At 33.0% G+C, this 15,720-nt stretch overlaps 1 protein-coding gene across 2 annotated transcripts in view; it reads right to left on the bottom strand.

Moving 5' to 3' along the window:
• The window catches only part of LOC117317425 (sonic hedgehog protein A-like), a 102,947-nt gene that overhangs the window by 27,147 nt on the left and 60,080 nt on the right, over positions 1-15,720 (bottom strand). The window contains exon 3 of one of the 2 annotated variants that reach the window (XM_033872238.1): positions 9,957-10,932. In XM_033872238.1, the coding sequence (XP_033728129.1) occupies positions 9,957-10,256 (300 nt within the window). In that variant the 5' untranslated portion in view covers positions 10,257-10,932. Of the gene's footprint in view, positions 1-9,956; positions 11,037-15,720 lie in introns of those variants that run through there. The other variant, XM_033872244.1, reaches the window with a different exon arrangement.

Raw genomic sequence — 15,720 nt, 5'->3', positions numbered from 1 at the left:
GCTCACATTCCCGTGTAATGTATATTGTTCGGTCTAGTTCTTTAGGACTAGTTATCTTAACAAATGTTGTCAACAGAAATCCTACAAAATTACTACACCCGCTAAAATACCAATTTTAAACATTTTTTGTTGTTAATGCAAAATTTCGCCCTCGTTAATATTTGCTTAGGTTATATGTTTCAAACGAGAACCATTTTCTAGCTTTGAATAGTGTAGATACAATGGACGTCCAATGTTCCGGGATTGCTCTCTGACAAGGGATTTTAGTAGAATTCCTATTGTGATCCGTACTTAAAGTCGCCACATAGCGCCCGCATACCCAGGCGTGTCATAACGTTTTCCACAGCACGAAGTCGTGGTGACACTACATCATATGCCTGTTCACTGGGTCCGGTATGTATGTAGAGTTGGGCAACTCTATATAGTAGGATCATTACCTCCACATGGTGCTGTTTGTCTACACAGTAATGCGATACATATGTGCAATGACGGTCATAATTCGCACATTTTTATATTGTTATAATTCAAGAAAGAACATGCATAATAACCTACTTCTGCCATTCCTCAACGCAATGTGCATTATATTTTAGTGTACATTTTAGCTCCATTTGCCTTTTGATGAGAACATTAAGGACATTGACAAAATATCTTAGTACTCGGAATAGATTCCCAGAAAATGCAGGTCATTAATCTAAAAACCAATCTAACCGTAACATAGGTTACAAAAGAACAAGTGATCGTTTGGCACACCAATGGCTTTGCTACCTCATACCGGTAAATAGTATGTTATCGTATGTATCTTATATGTTTATATTCTTTATCGTATGTAACACAGTGCACAGCAAAATGCCATAGAAACATAAACACACAACCAAAATGCAATGAATGTTATAAAGTGTTGATGAAAGGAAGCACTGAGTAACGTATTTAACACTTCTTAACCTTCTCTGGTTCATCACCATCCTGTATATCACTGTAATGATGTATTTCTCAACCCTGATATCATAAAGCTTTAGAATCCGTGACAACATGTTACTGCACATACATACCTGCTATTATCCTATCTTCTCATCCATTGCATTTCTATATTCCCATGCTATTATCGAAAAAGTAAATTTTACAATATCGATACGTATTTCAAGTTACTAGTATAACGTTTCTTAAGAATTGGACGACTATGATGTGGTTTTTAGTGATTTTGCCTATAAATAAACCTACAAATTCATGATACCCAATCATATCACATATACTTTACGTGGAACATTTTCGAGTTTAGCTTTGTCAAAGTGTAATTAATAGAAATAAGAAACTCCAAATTATTTACGACCAATGTTTTGTAATAACTATCCCTGTCTTCTATTTTAAGATGTAACTGTTTTTGTCTATGAAATGTTTTCCCTGGTAACTGCATTGTTCTTATTTTTGTATTGGTATAGTAGTGATGATACTTTTCCCGTACTAAATATAAAACTGTACTAATAAGGTAGTGATATCAGTAATCAGTCCATTCAGCGGTTTTTTCTCTATGGAAGAAATTCTACATTTCTTACATCACTTGTACATTTATTTTTCTAAATATACCTTACTGTGTATTTTCATGTAGGAGTTTCCTTAGCAGGTAGTAACAGTATTTCTATGCAGGAGTTTTCCTTTATCTGGGAGTGATAGTATTTCTATACCGGAGTTTTCCTATATCTGGAAGTAACAGTATTTTTATGTAGGAGTTATTTTTATCTGGTAGTAACAGTATTTCTACATAGAGTTTCCCTTATCTGGTAGTAACAGTATTTCTACATAGAGTTTTCCTTATCTGGTAGTAACAGTATTTCTACATAGAGTTTCCCTTATCTGAAAGTAACAGTATTTCTACATAGAGTTTTCCTTATCTGGTAGTAACAGTATTTCTACATAGAGTTTCCCTTATCTGAAAGTAACAGTATTTCTACATAGAGTTTTCCTTATCTGGTAGTAACAGTATTTCTACATAGAGTTTCCCTTATCTGGTAGTAACAGTATTTTTATACAGTAGTTTTCCTATATCTGGTAGTAACAACGTTTCTATACACGAGTTTTCCTATATCTGGAAGTAACAGTATTTCTACATAGAGTTTCCCTTATCTGGAAGTAACAGTATTTTTATGTACGAGTTATTTTTATCTGGTAGTAACAGTATTTCTATACACGAGTTTTCCTTATCTGGAAGTTAGAGTATTTCTCTGTAGTACTTGAGGACATGATGCCTTTGTGTGACGATAGCGGGAGTAGGAAGCGTGTGAAGTGGCGAACTAGTAGTGTATATAATTGATTCAATTATCATACATATGTTATCGACATAAAACCCTATCTACATATACTAAAGCCTAAGTGAAATAAATTTAAAGATAAGACCAATATGTTCACATCCCTTGTTGTAAACTTTAGGTGTTAGATCAATACTATACACTCATTATATGAGTGTCCAGTGTGAAAGGTGATGGCTAGGCCACGGTTTTATATATTGTTAGTGGACAAGTGCTTTATACCAATTATAGCCTCAGAGTTAGTGACCACACGGGGTAACAAATCCACTCACCCAGGACCTCGACTGATATTGTTGTATAATAGAAATGGACAGCACCTTTTCGATAGGCATGATAATAACACTTCGATCGTAAATTCTAAAAGGGTCTACATGGATCGCTGTTGGTTTGATGATAAAACATTGAAGTGACATTTCCACAATTTTAACAGTACTTCTTTGTGATTTTTTTTGTTTCCATTTTTCTTTTACTTAAAGTTTTCTGGACTCAAAGAAAGTATTTATTTTGCCTTAAGATATTAGTTTTATTGAAGTGGGACGCACAGACTCATATTTTACGATTCATCAGATAAACAAACCTGTAACAAACCAAACAAATACAGATGGTTTCATCGTTTATATTATTCCGATTCTTGATTTATATTAATTCAATGCATATGTCTAGAAATGCATTTGTTATATGTTTCCCAAAAAATAATTGGTTTTAATTGAATACATGGCATATTCGTAACTAAACCAACCATTGTGCACTTCACTTTCCATTATATGATACGTTGGAATTATTTCTTATTGCACATTTCTAGTTGTTTGCAAACATACATCTTAAAGTTTAAAATGCGTGTGGTATATTTAAAGGACTTTTTTTTACCCTCACATATTATATTATCATTTCTTAATACATAAGCCCTTGAAATAAAGCCGAAAGTTCATTCAGGCAGGGGTGGTCCGGCGCCTCTAATGCTCTCACTACAGGTAGTCGTCTTAAATGTATCATTGTGTTTAAAGTTGATGTGAGATTATTAAAAAACAAAGTAAAGAGACATCTGATTTCAATTACGAACCCTTCAGGGGCAGATAAGAATTAGTGTTCAGATATACTACTTTAAGTATATAATACTATTAAAGTATAAAAGAAATTGGAATAAACAAATGTTCTTTGTAAGTCAGTAATCTGATGAGTGACTACCGAGCGGCCGAATGGGCTTTTATTATAGTTGTTCAGTTCGGTTACAGAATCTATTAACTTCCTCAGCGCCAGTGTATCAAAAGACGGGTCTAATTGAAAATAGTTCAAAATCTCAACCTCCCCAGTTTTCACATACATATAATCCCATATTCCATCATAGTATAATGAAGATTATGGGCCGCTGGGATCATATCTGTTAATAAAGTGATTTCCTGGTCCCGAGTATTATGGTCTGGCCATCTGAACGGAATTAACGCTTAAAAGAAGAACAATAAGGAGAGACAAGTACAGAGTTGTTCACACCTCAGACTGAGGGTAAGGCCCGGGAACTGGACGGATATAGTCAAATGGATTTTACAGTTCCCAGGAATGGTGTAGAATTGGAAACTGGAATTATGTCATTGTGAAGGTAAAGGGAAATATAAATAAATGAAGACCACAAAAATGTTGATATGATTCTATGACTGGATATACATATAGTGTAATTAATTTTAGTTGTGATGTAAAATACACTACCAATGTGAGTTCAGCTAGTAAAAAAACGTCCAATTTTGATGTTTTGAAATTTTTCAATTGCCCGAGATGGGTTATGTTGAAACTGATTTTTGGATTAACTTCATCAAAACTTTGATGATTATAGGTAAGTATATTTATTTATGTATAAATATCCGATAAAAAAAGTTTATATGTACTGATTGCCAGATTATGTTGTGTCTCGAAACTTGAAATTTGTCATACAGGATGTTTGCAAAATTTAGCTTTTTTATTTGAAACTTGGTTTCAAATAAAAAAAAAAGCTAAATTTTGCAAACATCCTGTATAACAAATTTCACCAAGATATTCATTTTAAAGATGTTTATGAAATATGATGTCTGAACAACAATCCGGTTTATGAATTCTTTTCAGTTGAAAAATACATTCTTGAATTTTTTACCAGCGGTATAATTGTATTATGATGAACGTTATCTTGACGATTGTATTACCGATAAGCAGCATATGAACAATTACTAATGACCATTATCAGTGATTTTTTTTTTTATATTACTGACGAATAGTTGTTTTTACTTTTATATTACTGATGAATAGTTGTTTTTTCTTTTGTATTACTGATGAACCGTTCGGTTCACTATTATCTTACTAAGGAACGGTATTATTGAATTACTAATAAACAGTATCTGTATTATCAAATAACTGATGAACGGTATATCTATAGCTTTCAATTAAGGTTTCTTCATTGTTAATTATTGATTAACGGTATATGTATTTAATAAATGATGAACAATATCTGTATTGTTAAATTAATGATGAACGATATTTGTATTGTTAAATAAATGATGAACGGTATCTGTATTATTTAATTACTTATGAACGGTGTCTATGATATTAAATGACTGATGAACGGTATCTATGATATTAAAAGAATGATGAACGGTATATATGATATTAAAAGAATGATGAACGGTATCTATGATATTAAAGGACTGATGATCGGTATCCATGATATTAAAAGAATGATGAACGGTATCTATGTTAATAATTACCTGAGGAATGTAACCTATATTATGGAATAACTTTAAACGGAATGTTATATTATGGATAAAAGGTATATGCTTCCGAAGAATGATAACTGTAGTTTTTATTACTACATTAGACTTGTTCACTGGTTTGATGTCATATTGTTTATGTACAGTTTATACAGATATGTCCGCGTGTTTGAGTATTATAAACGAGTATTGAATAAAATAAGACGTTATGTGTTATCCGTTATTTAACGAAGTTTAAAATTTATATCTGCATGATTAAAAAAGATAACGTATAGCCTACTCGATAGAAACTGCTATAATATTTATCCGTTATATCTGGTAAACGTTAATTCAAACGAAACGATAATTGCGAATAGTTAATATATAGAACGATTAAATTATATCACACACTTTACAGATAAGGCTCTAAATATATTTTGGCATACATAATTTCGTACCAAGCAAACAGTATATTATATTATGAACTGTTTATATGTAATAAATTGCTTTGGGTGAACTTACGTGAAGATGAAAATATATTTCGATACATATGTTTTAAACCAAAATTTGACGTCTATAAATTATCGGAACTCGACCCATACGCTAAAATACCAACCATTCCCATTAAAGCACCTCAATACTACCAACCATTCCCATTAAAGCACCTTAATACTACCAACCATTCCCATCAAATCCCGTGAAATAAAACATAAAATATCAACACTTTCCTTAATAAGACTTCGACTCATATAATTACTGTTTTTAATTTGATAATTGCAAAATGAAATACAAGGTAAATAAAGATTTACAAGAATTGTTTTTAGAATAGATAGAACATCAAGTATGAATCCACGAACGTTTGGCTATCGCGTATTCATAGTAAACAAAACATCTGTACCGCATCAAAAAGCAGACACGCATTTGTTTACAAGTTCACATAAACATCGACTGTTTTATAAATAACTGATTTAAAATACTATGCCGTTTTATAGGAATGCTTTACGGTATATACTAGAATAGGGCTAGTTAGCTACAGAGGGTTTGGTCAGCCCAGAAATCACTAGTCTGCCATTGACATGTTTTCAGTTTATGATCGGATGTGGCCTGCTCGTCAACAGACGTCACATACTGGGTCATGTCGTTGACGTGTATTGAAATCATGATAATTGAAATTCGTGAAATTTATCTTGAAATTAAAATTTAATAAACATGCGATTTTATTAATTGGCAGATGGAACACAATACAAACATGTTGTACCTATGATAAATGAGTATTGGCAATGAACAAAGGAAGATAATTTGCCGGGCTTTCTTGGAATTCCTTAATACTTGTTAACAGAACATAACAGAATATAAATTATAAATGTTACGATATATCGTTAATGCTTAGTGACTATTCAACTTCCCAAGAACATCATGGCGATAGCGGATTTGCCTCAACAAAATTGTGAAATTGTTAAATCTGATTATAGTTGATTCAATAAAAATAAAACAGGTAATGTTAGCAAGGGTTTTTCATACATAAACATGGCTAAGACGTAGTTTCATCAAAATATTTGCATTGAATTCAAAATAAATCAATTCTATAAGGCAGAATTTTACACATCAATAAAGAAAGACCTCTTGTTATGATTCAATAGCTCTAATATACATAATTATATTTTTTCAAGGACAATCAACTTAATTAATTGAATTTCAAACGAAATAACAGTAGTTTTCTACTTTGAAAGTTATTTTCTCATTTACTGAAACATCTCTTATTAGAAAATTGTAATACTTGAATCGGAGCTGATTTCGCAATAATTAGAACTATAATTATTCTGTTTTATAGATATACTTGTTGCTGAGGCCTCAATATTGTGATGCTAATTTTACGTGACGTTTCCAGATATCAGTATGGAAAACATCGCATGAATCCGAGACACCCATTTTACTGCTGTTTCAGAGACTATGTCAAATATGGTAAACACTAGAAAGAAGATAAGATCTGTTTTATATAATGACACGAGACAATAAAACAGTCAGGTGCCGGCAATCGATAGGTAATGTTGTGTCTGTCACACAATCCAAGTCTATAGTGTCTAGTATTGCCGGCCTGGTATACTTTGACAAATTCGCTCATTAAAATAACATTTATCATTCTCTTGCAAATATTCCAATTAGAGGAAACGGTCTTTTAAATATCATCAGCAAATCCTACATAGAAATATTAATCACTTCATTGATAGTATCTCCTGTCTAGAGAATGTGTCATATTTTGGATCACAGTTCAAATAAAACATGGTCGATAACCATACTAGAATCAGACTATCAACACTGGACGAGTATGTGGTGATATTTGTTAAATAACTCTATTTTGGTTCGTTTAGAATCAGGATATAATGTATATGTAGCTTGAGATTTTCTTTACAGATTTAACAAGCATATATTCATTTCAGAGTTTAATCATTACAGGAAACCAAACATTGATCCAATAGGACATGACTATAACACACCGATCTACTTATAAAAATCAATGTCCGTATGAAGGTTTTTTTACTTCAATTTTTAACAGCCTTAAGCTGATAAGGCATTTTTTTCCGAATGTAGCGGACGTGATTCCTGACGGAACAGTGGTAATTATATAATAATCAAAGGTAGTTTTAATTGACGCCAGGTTATATAAGGTAAATGAATCCTAAAATCTGTTCCAAAAATAAGATATCGATTATTATAGCCAGTCACTACATTGTTTATACTATGATACTGTGGACTTCTTTGTTACCAAGAATCACATGTCTAACGTAATCATAGACTGTTGTTTGTAGCAATATTGGTACTTTGTCGGAGAGCAAAAGATACATAGTGATGACAAACATGGCTTGTTCCAGTAATAGGCAGCCAAAAGATATATACGAAAATGGTACCAAAAGAAATACATTGTTGTTTTCTGGTAAAACTTGAAATTTGTTGGATACCAAATGAGATATACTGTTGTTTTCTGGTAATACTTGTTATTTGTTGGATACCAAATGAGATACACTGTTGTTTTTTGGTAATGTTATAAACTTTGGTCTTATCACATAAATGTACCTTTTTGTCTCTAGCGACAATGTTACTTTATCGGGTAACACAAACACTCACTATTTCTGATAATACTGTTAGATCGTCTCGTACCGCTTTTGACGATGACTTCTGTTCCTCTATTTTGGCCAGATGTACTCTTGTCTAATGTAAACATTACGTTTCATAATATCAGAACTGAGACATTTATGCAGTTAGGAACAATATGCAGAATTACTTCCCGGTCTGAACACATTATTAATACAATGTTACCCATACTTTTAAATCATTTCTAAGTTGTATCAACGCGTCATCAGCTTAAGAAACCAGAAGACTGAACCTTGACTAACTAGTAATGCCATTATTAAAAAAGTCAAAACGCATTTTTTCTTATGAAAAATATCAACATGTCATAATAATGTGTAATGTGTAAAACGTACACAATAATTTAAACAGATTTTACTGTATTACGAAGCTAACGACGGTCGATACAACTGCACCTAGGGTTTTTATAACTAATTTGGCAATGAAAAATAGCAATAGGAGAAATGTTCGTCTAACAAGGAATTTGTATACTTGGGAGATGTTGGATAAGGTGTTGACATTTACTGTTAAATGTGACCAAGGACGAAACCTAATCAGTATGGCGGGTGACTAGATACTTTACAGAATATGTTGAATGGAATAGGTTGTATTTGACGCTGTCAGGTTACATTAGGGTTGTGGTCGCCCTCTCAAAAAATCACATGTTTAAGGAACTTTTAATTAATACCACTTAACGCACCAATAAACCCTCCATGAACCTGACATATTTTGACAAGATCCAGACAGGAAGGTTTTGATCAATCTTATAGGGTACTTCATACGTGTCGGTTCCAATAGACGCTTATCTGCTACAAGGTGATTAGTCTGTAAGAGAGACAGTTTGAAGACCAAACAATGGGTCAATTGTGCGGTAATAGATAATAGATAAAAGTAATTTTGTTAACAATCTCAGTGTCAGTCTACGGCTAGTTGTGATGTACGTGAGTAACAAATTGGAACATTTCTTATGTTATAAGTGTTGAACATTTGTTGTGGTGAATTTTAATCGATTTTTACGTTAATTTAAAATTCCCCACTTTTATAATTTATACTTTCATTTCAAGATTCTTTTAATCTATTTCATAATGGATTTATTAACAGCAATCAGGAGGGTAGTGCTATTATTCTTCTAGATCCGTTTCTCAGTAAAATCTGGAGTGTGAATGAAGAAACAGATATATGTTTTCGTATACGAATCGCCTCCATGTTACATAATTTACGTGACAGATAAGGTATAAACAAATCCTATGTATATACTAGATATTATAGTATTGTGCTATATGTAAGTACGACGCGTAAGTGTGTTCATAAAACTACTCAGTCAAATGGCGAATGTACCACAGAGAGGTCTACCAAATCATCTCCACAGAGAGGTCTACCAAATCATCTCCACAGAGAGGTCTACCAAATCATCTCCACAGAGAGGTCTACCAAATCATCTCCAAAGAGAGGTCTACCAAATCATCTCCACAGAGAGGTCTACCAAATCATCTCCACAGTAAAGTTTACCAAATCATCTCCACAGTGAAGTTTACCAAATCATCTCCACAGAGCCGTCTTTTAACAATTGCACTGGAGTTTATGTATATTTTTTTACCTCTTCAATATTTCATTTAATAAATCTTGGTGATTTTCATAAATCCTCCTTATACGATTGTTTCTAATACTTATATAATAGACAATGATTTGTGTAATTGCTTTGTAGTGAAACCTCTCAGCGTTATACCATTTTGAGCCTCCGTAAACCTCCGTAAAATTGGACTATTTTGAGCCTCCTGACGTTAAACTATTATGAGTTATAAGGGTATAAATGGTTACATACCTGTGACATTATTCTGTCTGATCCGTTGCCCTCCTCGTCCTTGAATATGATGTTCGGGTTATCGTTGGTAACCAGTTGTTTAAATTTCGGGTCATCTCGTGTTATGACACCCTCGCTAAGTCCACTAGCTCCAATAGTGTTTTCTGACAAATTCGGCACACCCTGTTTGTGAACCAAGGGGATCATTTTTGCAGGTCTTTTCCTTTTGCCGACCACCCGGCCACATTGTAGAGAAGGCCCAGTTAGAAGTAGGAACACGATTAATCCCGTGTAGAAGCGTCGATATGTCGGACTGTACATACCGGTGTCTAGCAGTATTGTTTTAAACTCTTACGAAAAAAATATAAATTACTCGTCTTAATGCTTGGATGAAATGAGACACGTTATATATACGTCTGGAGCAATGAATCATTTGATATGTCAATTTGTTTTGAAATAATTTTATTTCACTGTAAATAATTAGATAATTAACTGTTAGCCTTTTTTAGAAACATATTCGTCGGTAGTGCAAGTCCAGTTCACTATGGTTACCGATCGTTGAGACATCACAAGACGATAATGTACCTCTATAATCCAATCACCAATATCTATATAAAACGCATGCTGTCTGTCAAACTTAAGTTAATCATGTGTATGAAGTGGCGATGATTTCCTAGTGTCCTATGCTAAGCGCCGATGTGATTGATTGATGAACATTAGGGAGCAGTGGTCTAACGTTAGTATGTAAGGTCGTCTTTAAGAGCTCTAGACCACAGCACTCTGATTGGTAAGAATATTATAATTAAACCACCTTCCTTCCATACCTAGACATATAAAGCGACTAGTAAAATCTTATTGGATCGTGTGACCGCCGCTCTGACACTGCTGTCAACTAAAAAAACTGACGAAGGCTGCCCACTCTATGCTGGCCTCTGATAAGATCGGGCCTTCCCGTCTGTCATGCTGGCTCGCTCACTTATCCAATACAGGTGGCAAGCTGAAAAACGAAAGCAAAATAAATTCTTAAACTGCACACATCCCACAGGTAAAAGGTCAAACAAGCTCCTGATATCATTCGAAGTATTTTCTACCAAAGGGTGTGACTTCGTTAGAGGTATAGGTGTTTATAATAGGGAGGGTCTTCTGACCAGGTAGGGGATAAGGTGTATACATACAGGTGATTGACGTGTACCTTCCTTCCCAAGTCAACATCGCCCACCTCCACACCCCCTTGTTTAACGATATCTCAATCTCTAATGTAATAAAACAAAACTATCAGATAAAAGCTCCAATATATCATGGATGATCTAGCACTCAATAACAAATCAATGGAATATATTTTCTACTAGAATGGCAATTAACAAGGCAGTGGTTTCTCTTTATATAACAACTTTCAGGCCAATTACCCACTCGCAGAGAGAGAATGTGTACTGTTGGAGAAACGGTTCGTTGGTGAGTTCCCACACTCTGACTAAATCTTCACACGATATCCAACAAACAATTCTTTATGTTAAACATCTATAAGATCTGTTGAAATTCATTTTTGAAATTTTTATGTGATACGCTATAAACTTACAGCACACAGATATTATCTTACACGATTTAGATTGAAATATTGCTATATTTGGAATTATATATGATTTACTTTTAAGTGAATATTTCCTTTGTCACCTTTCAAAAATTAATTCAGATAAGAATGTTACACACTGACGAACTAAATATCATAAACAATCAATTATAAATCATTGCCAAACTTGTTGGCGAGCATGCGAGATAAAAGGTAATAAAGGTTTTGCACGTTTGATGTACTGGCCAAAATTTTGAATTGTAGATCGAGGGATCACCCACTCCTTGTAGTTACGATTTTCGTAGAAAAAATATCAACAAAAACCAACATACAGAGAGAATCATTAATGATAATTGAATACCTCACATAACTTAAAATCGACCGGGTATGTCAATTGTATTGGTAAACTAAGCAAAAATAACCACATAATGATGAAATGGTTTTCTTTGTATGTTTTCATGCACTTCAACTTTACAATTTTGGTTTATTTGTCCTCCAAGAAAAATAATTTTGTTAATGTATCATGGATGATATGTGTGCACACTTCGATCACAGTTTTATGTTTAATTTTCTAGTAAAGAACATTGATTAATAGTTACTATCTTCGTAATATCAATACCCCTTGTTGGTTACATAACACATAATATTATACAGTTTACGACAACTATCAGCTAAATGACATATTAACTATAGCCTCTATAACCATTGTCCTAAATAATAAATAAACCGTAGCGGCATCTAGGTCCAATTTAATTAATTCTTACTAATCATAGATATGTATATAACCAAGGTCAATTATATATAATATTAACCATAGCACCGCATATAACTACGGTCCAATTTAATTTATAAACTTAGGTAGCATCTGAGTCAAAGTTGATTCTTACTAATCATAGATCCGTTTATCACTACGGTTAATTGTATTTGATATTAACCATAGCTACGTATATAACCAGGGTCCAATATAACTCATAACTATTGACATCTGAGGCAAATTTAACTAATTTTACTAGTCATAAAGCCGTATAAAACTATGCTCTACTATAATTAATATCAACCATAGCGCTGAATATAACCAGTCTAATATAAGTTATATTAACCGTACAGGCATCTAGATCAAATTAAATGGATTAATATTAATCATAGATCCGTATATAATCACAGTCTAATAAAACTAATATCAACCGTAGCGCCATCTAGGTCCAATTAAATTGATTAATATCAATCACAGCGCCGTATCCAATACAATTAATATTAACCATAACGCCGTATATAACCACGGTCTAATATAAATGATATTAACCATAACGGCATTTAGGAAAAAAATTATTGATTGATATTAACTATAGCGCCATATATAACCACAGTTCAATATAATCAATATTGATTATAACGCTGTATATCACCACGGTTTAAAATAATTAATATTAACCATAGCGCCATGTATAACCACGGTCTAATATAATTGATATTAACCATACCGACATCTAGGAAAAATAATTGTTTGTTGCTAACTATAGCGCCTTATATAACAATAGTACAATAAAATTAATATCAATTATAGCGCCGTATATCACCACGGTCAAATATAATTAGTACTAATCATAGCCACATATATAACCATTATCCGATATAATTGATATTAACCATAGCCCCATATATAACCACAGTTTAATATAATTAATAGTAACCATAGCGGCATCTAAGTTTATTATATTTCGATAATATTTTTACGCAAGATTCCTTTACGTCCAATATGATTAATGTATCTTGACCATAGAGTCGTGTTGGCCCAATATATCTTTTTTAATTAATGTTAACCATAGTGTTATCTTATACAGACAGTTTAACACAAACTATCGTCTTACTTATGTACACTATCAGTTACATTGAAATGGTACACGAATATCAAACATTTCGATGACTCGTTAAAACAAAATAACACAATTTGTAACACTTGACATAGCATCAACAGATAACAGAACTGTTGAGATGTTTAAAATGACAGCAATGCTGATAATTGATGTTATATGTAATGGCGGGTTGACATCGGATCGTTATATATACGAAGTAAACACATATATATATATTAATCAGCTATACCCGTGTAAAGTGACCTGTCCACTGTTCAAACTATCAATGTTATTATCGGCGACGTAAATAAACTTTGTACCATTTACATAGCGGACAGCGCCTGATCGTGAGGGTCAATATAGAAATGGTGAAAGAAGTGATTTGTACACATATCAATCAATCACAGTACACTACCGTATAAGGAAGGTCTACTTAGTGACAGAGGACATATCACTGTAGCACTCGTTGCTACCCGTGGAAATTGATCAAATGGATATAGTTATAAAATGACGTCACTGGAATTTTTGACGGAAATCATCAAATGACAGAGATCATTAAGTTACTACCGACAGGAAATTATTACAATACAGGGTCCAGCTGATCGATATGTGTTATATCCGACTGACCAAGGTGTGGTGGGTCAGAAATAAACAATCTATTATTATTTCTTAGTAATAAAAGAATTAAAGCATCGTAAAATAGCATTACCTATGTGAATCAGCCGTTAAATGATTGGACATATCATTGTTGTAACATGATTTTACCATTTACATGATGTGATAATTAAATACATATAACGGAGATAAATTAGGGCCTATCAAAGTACTTTCAGGAGTTTAACATGACAAAATATAATTTTTCAAAATCGATGTTGAATTAAAATCCGACTTTGCAAAGAAGTATGATCTGAATCAAGTTGATGAATTGTTTGAAGATGGTTTCGATAAACTTGGACTACCTTTGTTGTCAGCCAATGTTTCTATAAACTTGGACTACCTTTGTTGTCAGCCAATGTTATGCGAGGAATGGCCAATCGCAGATCTAGACAATACATTTATCATAAAAATGAACCCAAGAAAAAAGGAAGGAAGATTAACAGTAAAGCAGAAGGCCAGTCTAGACCGTTACGAGAATACGTACATTATGGTGTTTTAAGTGAAGCGACTTAACCCCATGGACCCTCTGGCACCACGGCTAAGTCGAGTTAAGCGCTAACCTCTAGATTTATGCAGTACACTTCTTTTCTTTTATGCATTATTTCTGTATTTTTTTACCCTGTTTGACGTTTAATATTTACCATTGCGACAAATGTGTGTGAAACGGAAATACAGGTATAGATATTCACAGATACAATACTCAAATAATCACTGTACCTTTTGGCCCAATTACCCACCTGACGTTTGCTTAATTTTCCATTACATTCAATCGGCATTTATCAGATTTATTTGTTACTAACATTCTATAAATACATTGACATAAAATGTGAAACTAACTTCCGTACTCTGGTTTTGAAATAACATTCGAAAATTGATTAGTTGGAAAAGTAATTTTCTCTAAAATATATTTCACTGACAAAAATATTAATATTTCTATTAAATGTTGAATGTTTTAAAACCTTAACAAAAATATACTTCTAATTACTTAAAATTTAATTACTGGTCAACTATAATGTTATTCTACTTACAGTACCTTAAATGACGTGTTGAGTATTCTAACTTTTCCACCCAAAATCAATAGGTACAGTTCCTAACGTAAGAGTGCAAAGGTATATAAATCACAGTCATGGTATCTCGTCACTTTGATGATTAAACAGAAAGTACAGAAATATTAAGTTTTACACGAATAATCCAGCTTAAACAAACTCTCTAAACCTTAAACAAAATCAAGAATGTTTTATCCTATTTACCGGGGCTACCCACGGGGGCGAATACTAAATAGGCATACAAATTAATTCTTCAACGAAGGCATATAAAATCAAATATTAAAGAGCCTCTTTATAAATTCATATCGTGTTTGAAAAGTTTATCATATAAATTCAGACTATTGCAATTCAAAACCATTAACACTTAAATACGTTTTCATTCCTCAATTAACTTAGAGGCGAGCTTATAAAACATGTAGACCCTCAAGGAGTATCTGACTGCTTCCACACAAATTGACATGTCTCTATCCAGTACGAGATACAGCGATAGGGCAATGTAATTTATTACCTATGCAACTGGTCGCTGTGCCGCACAGTATGTATAAAAACTGTATGTTTATCTAGAATAAACAAAGATTAGAAGACTTTCTCTCCGATAACACCTTAGCCTGTCATCCTTCCTCTCGGTATTTAGAGAAGGCTCATGTTAAAGCTATCAAAAC

Source organism: Pecten maximus, chromosome 2, assembly GCF_902652985.1.
Source record: "Pecten maximus chromosome 2, xPecMax1.1, whole genome shotgun sequence".
Lineage (NCBI taxonomy): Eukaryota > Metazoa > Mollusca > Bivalvia > Pectinida > Pectinidae > Pecten > Pecten maximus.
This window is presented reverse-complemented; position numbering and strand designations above follow the sequence as displayed.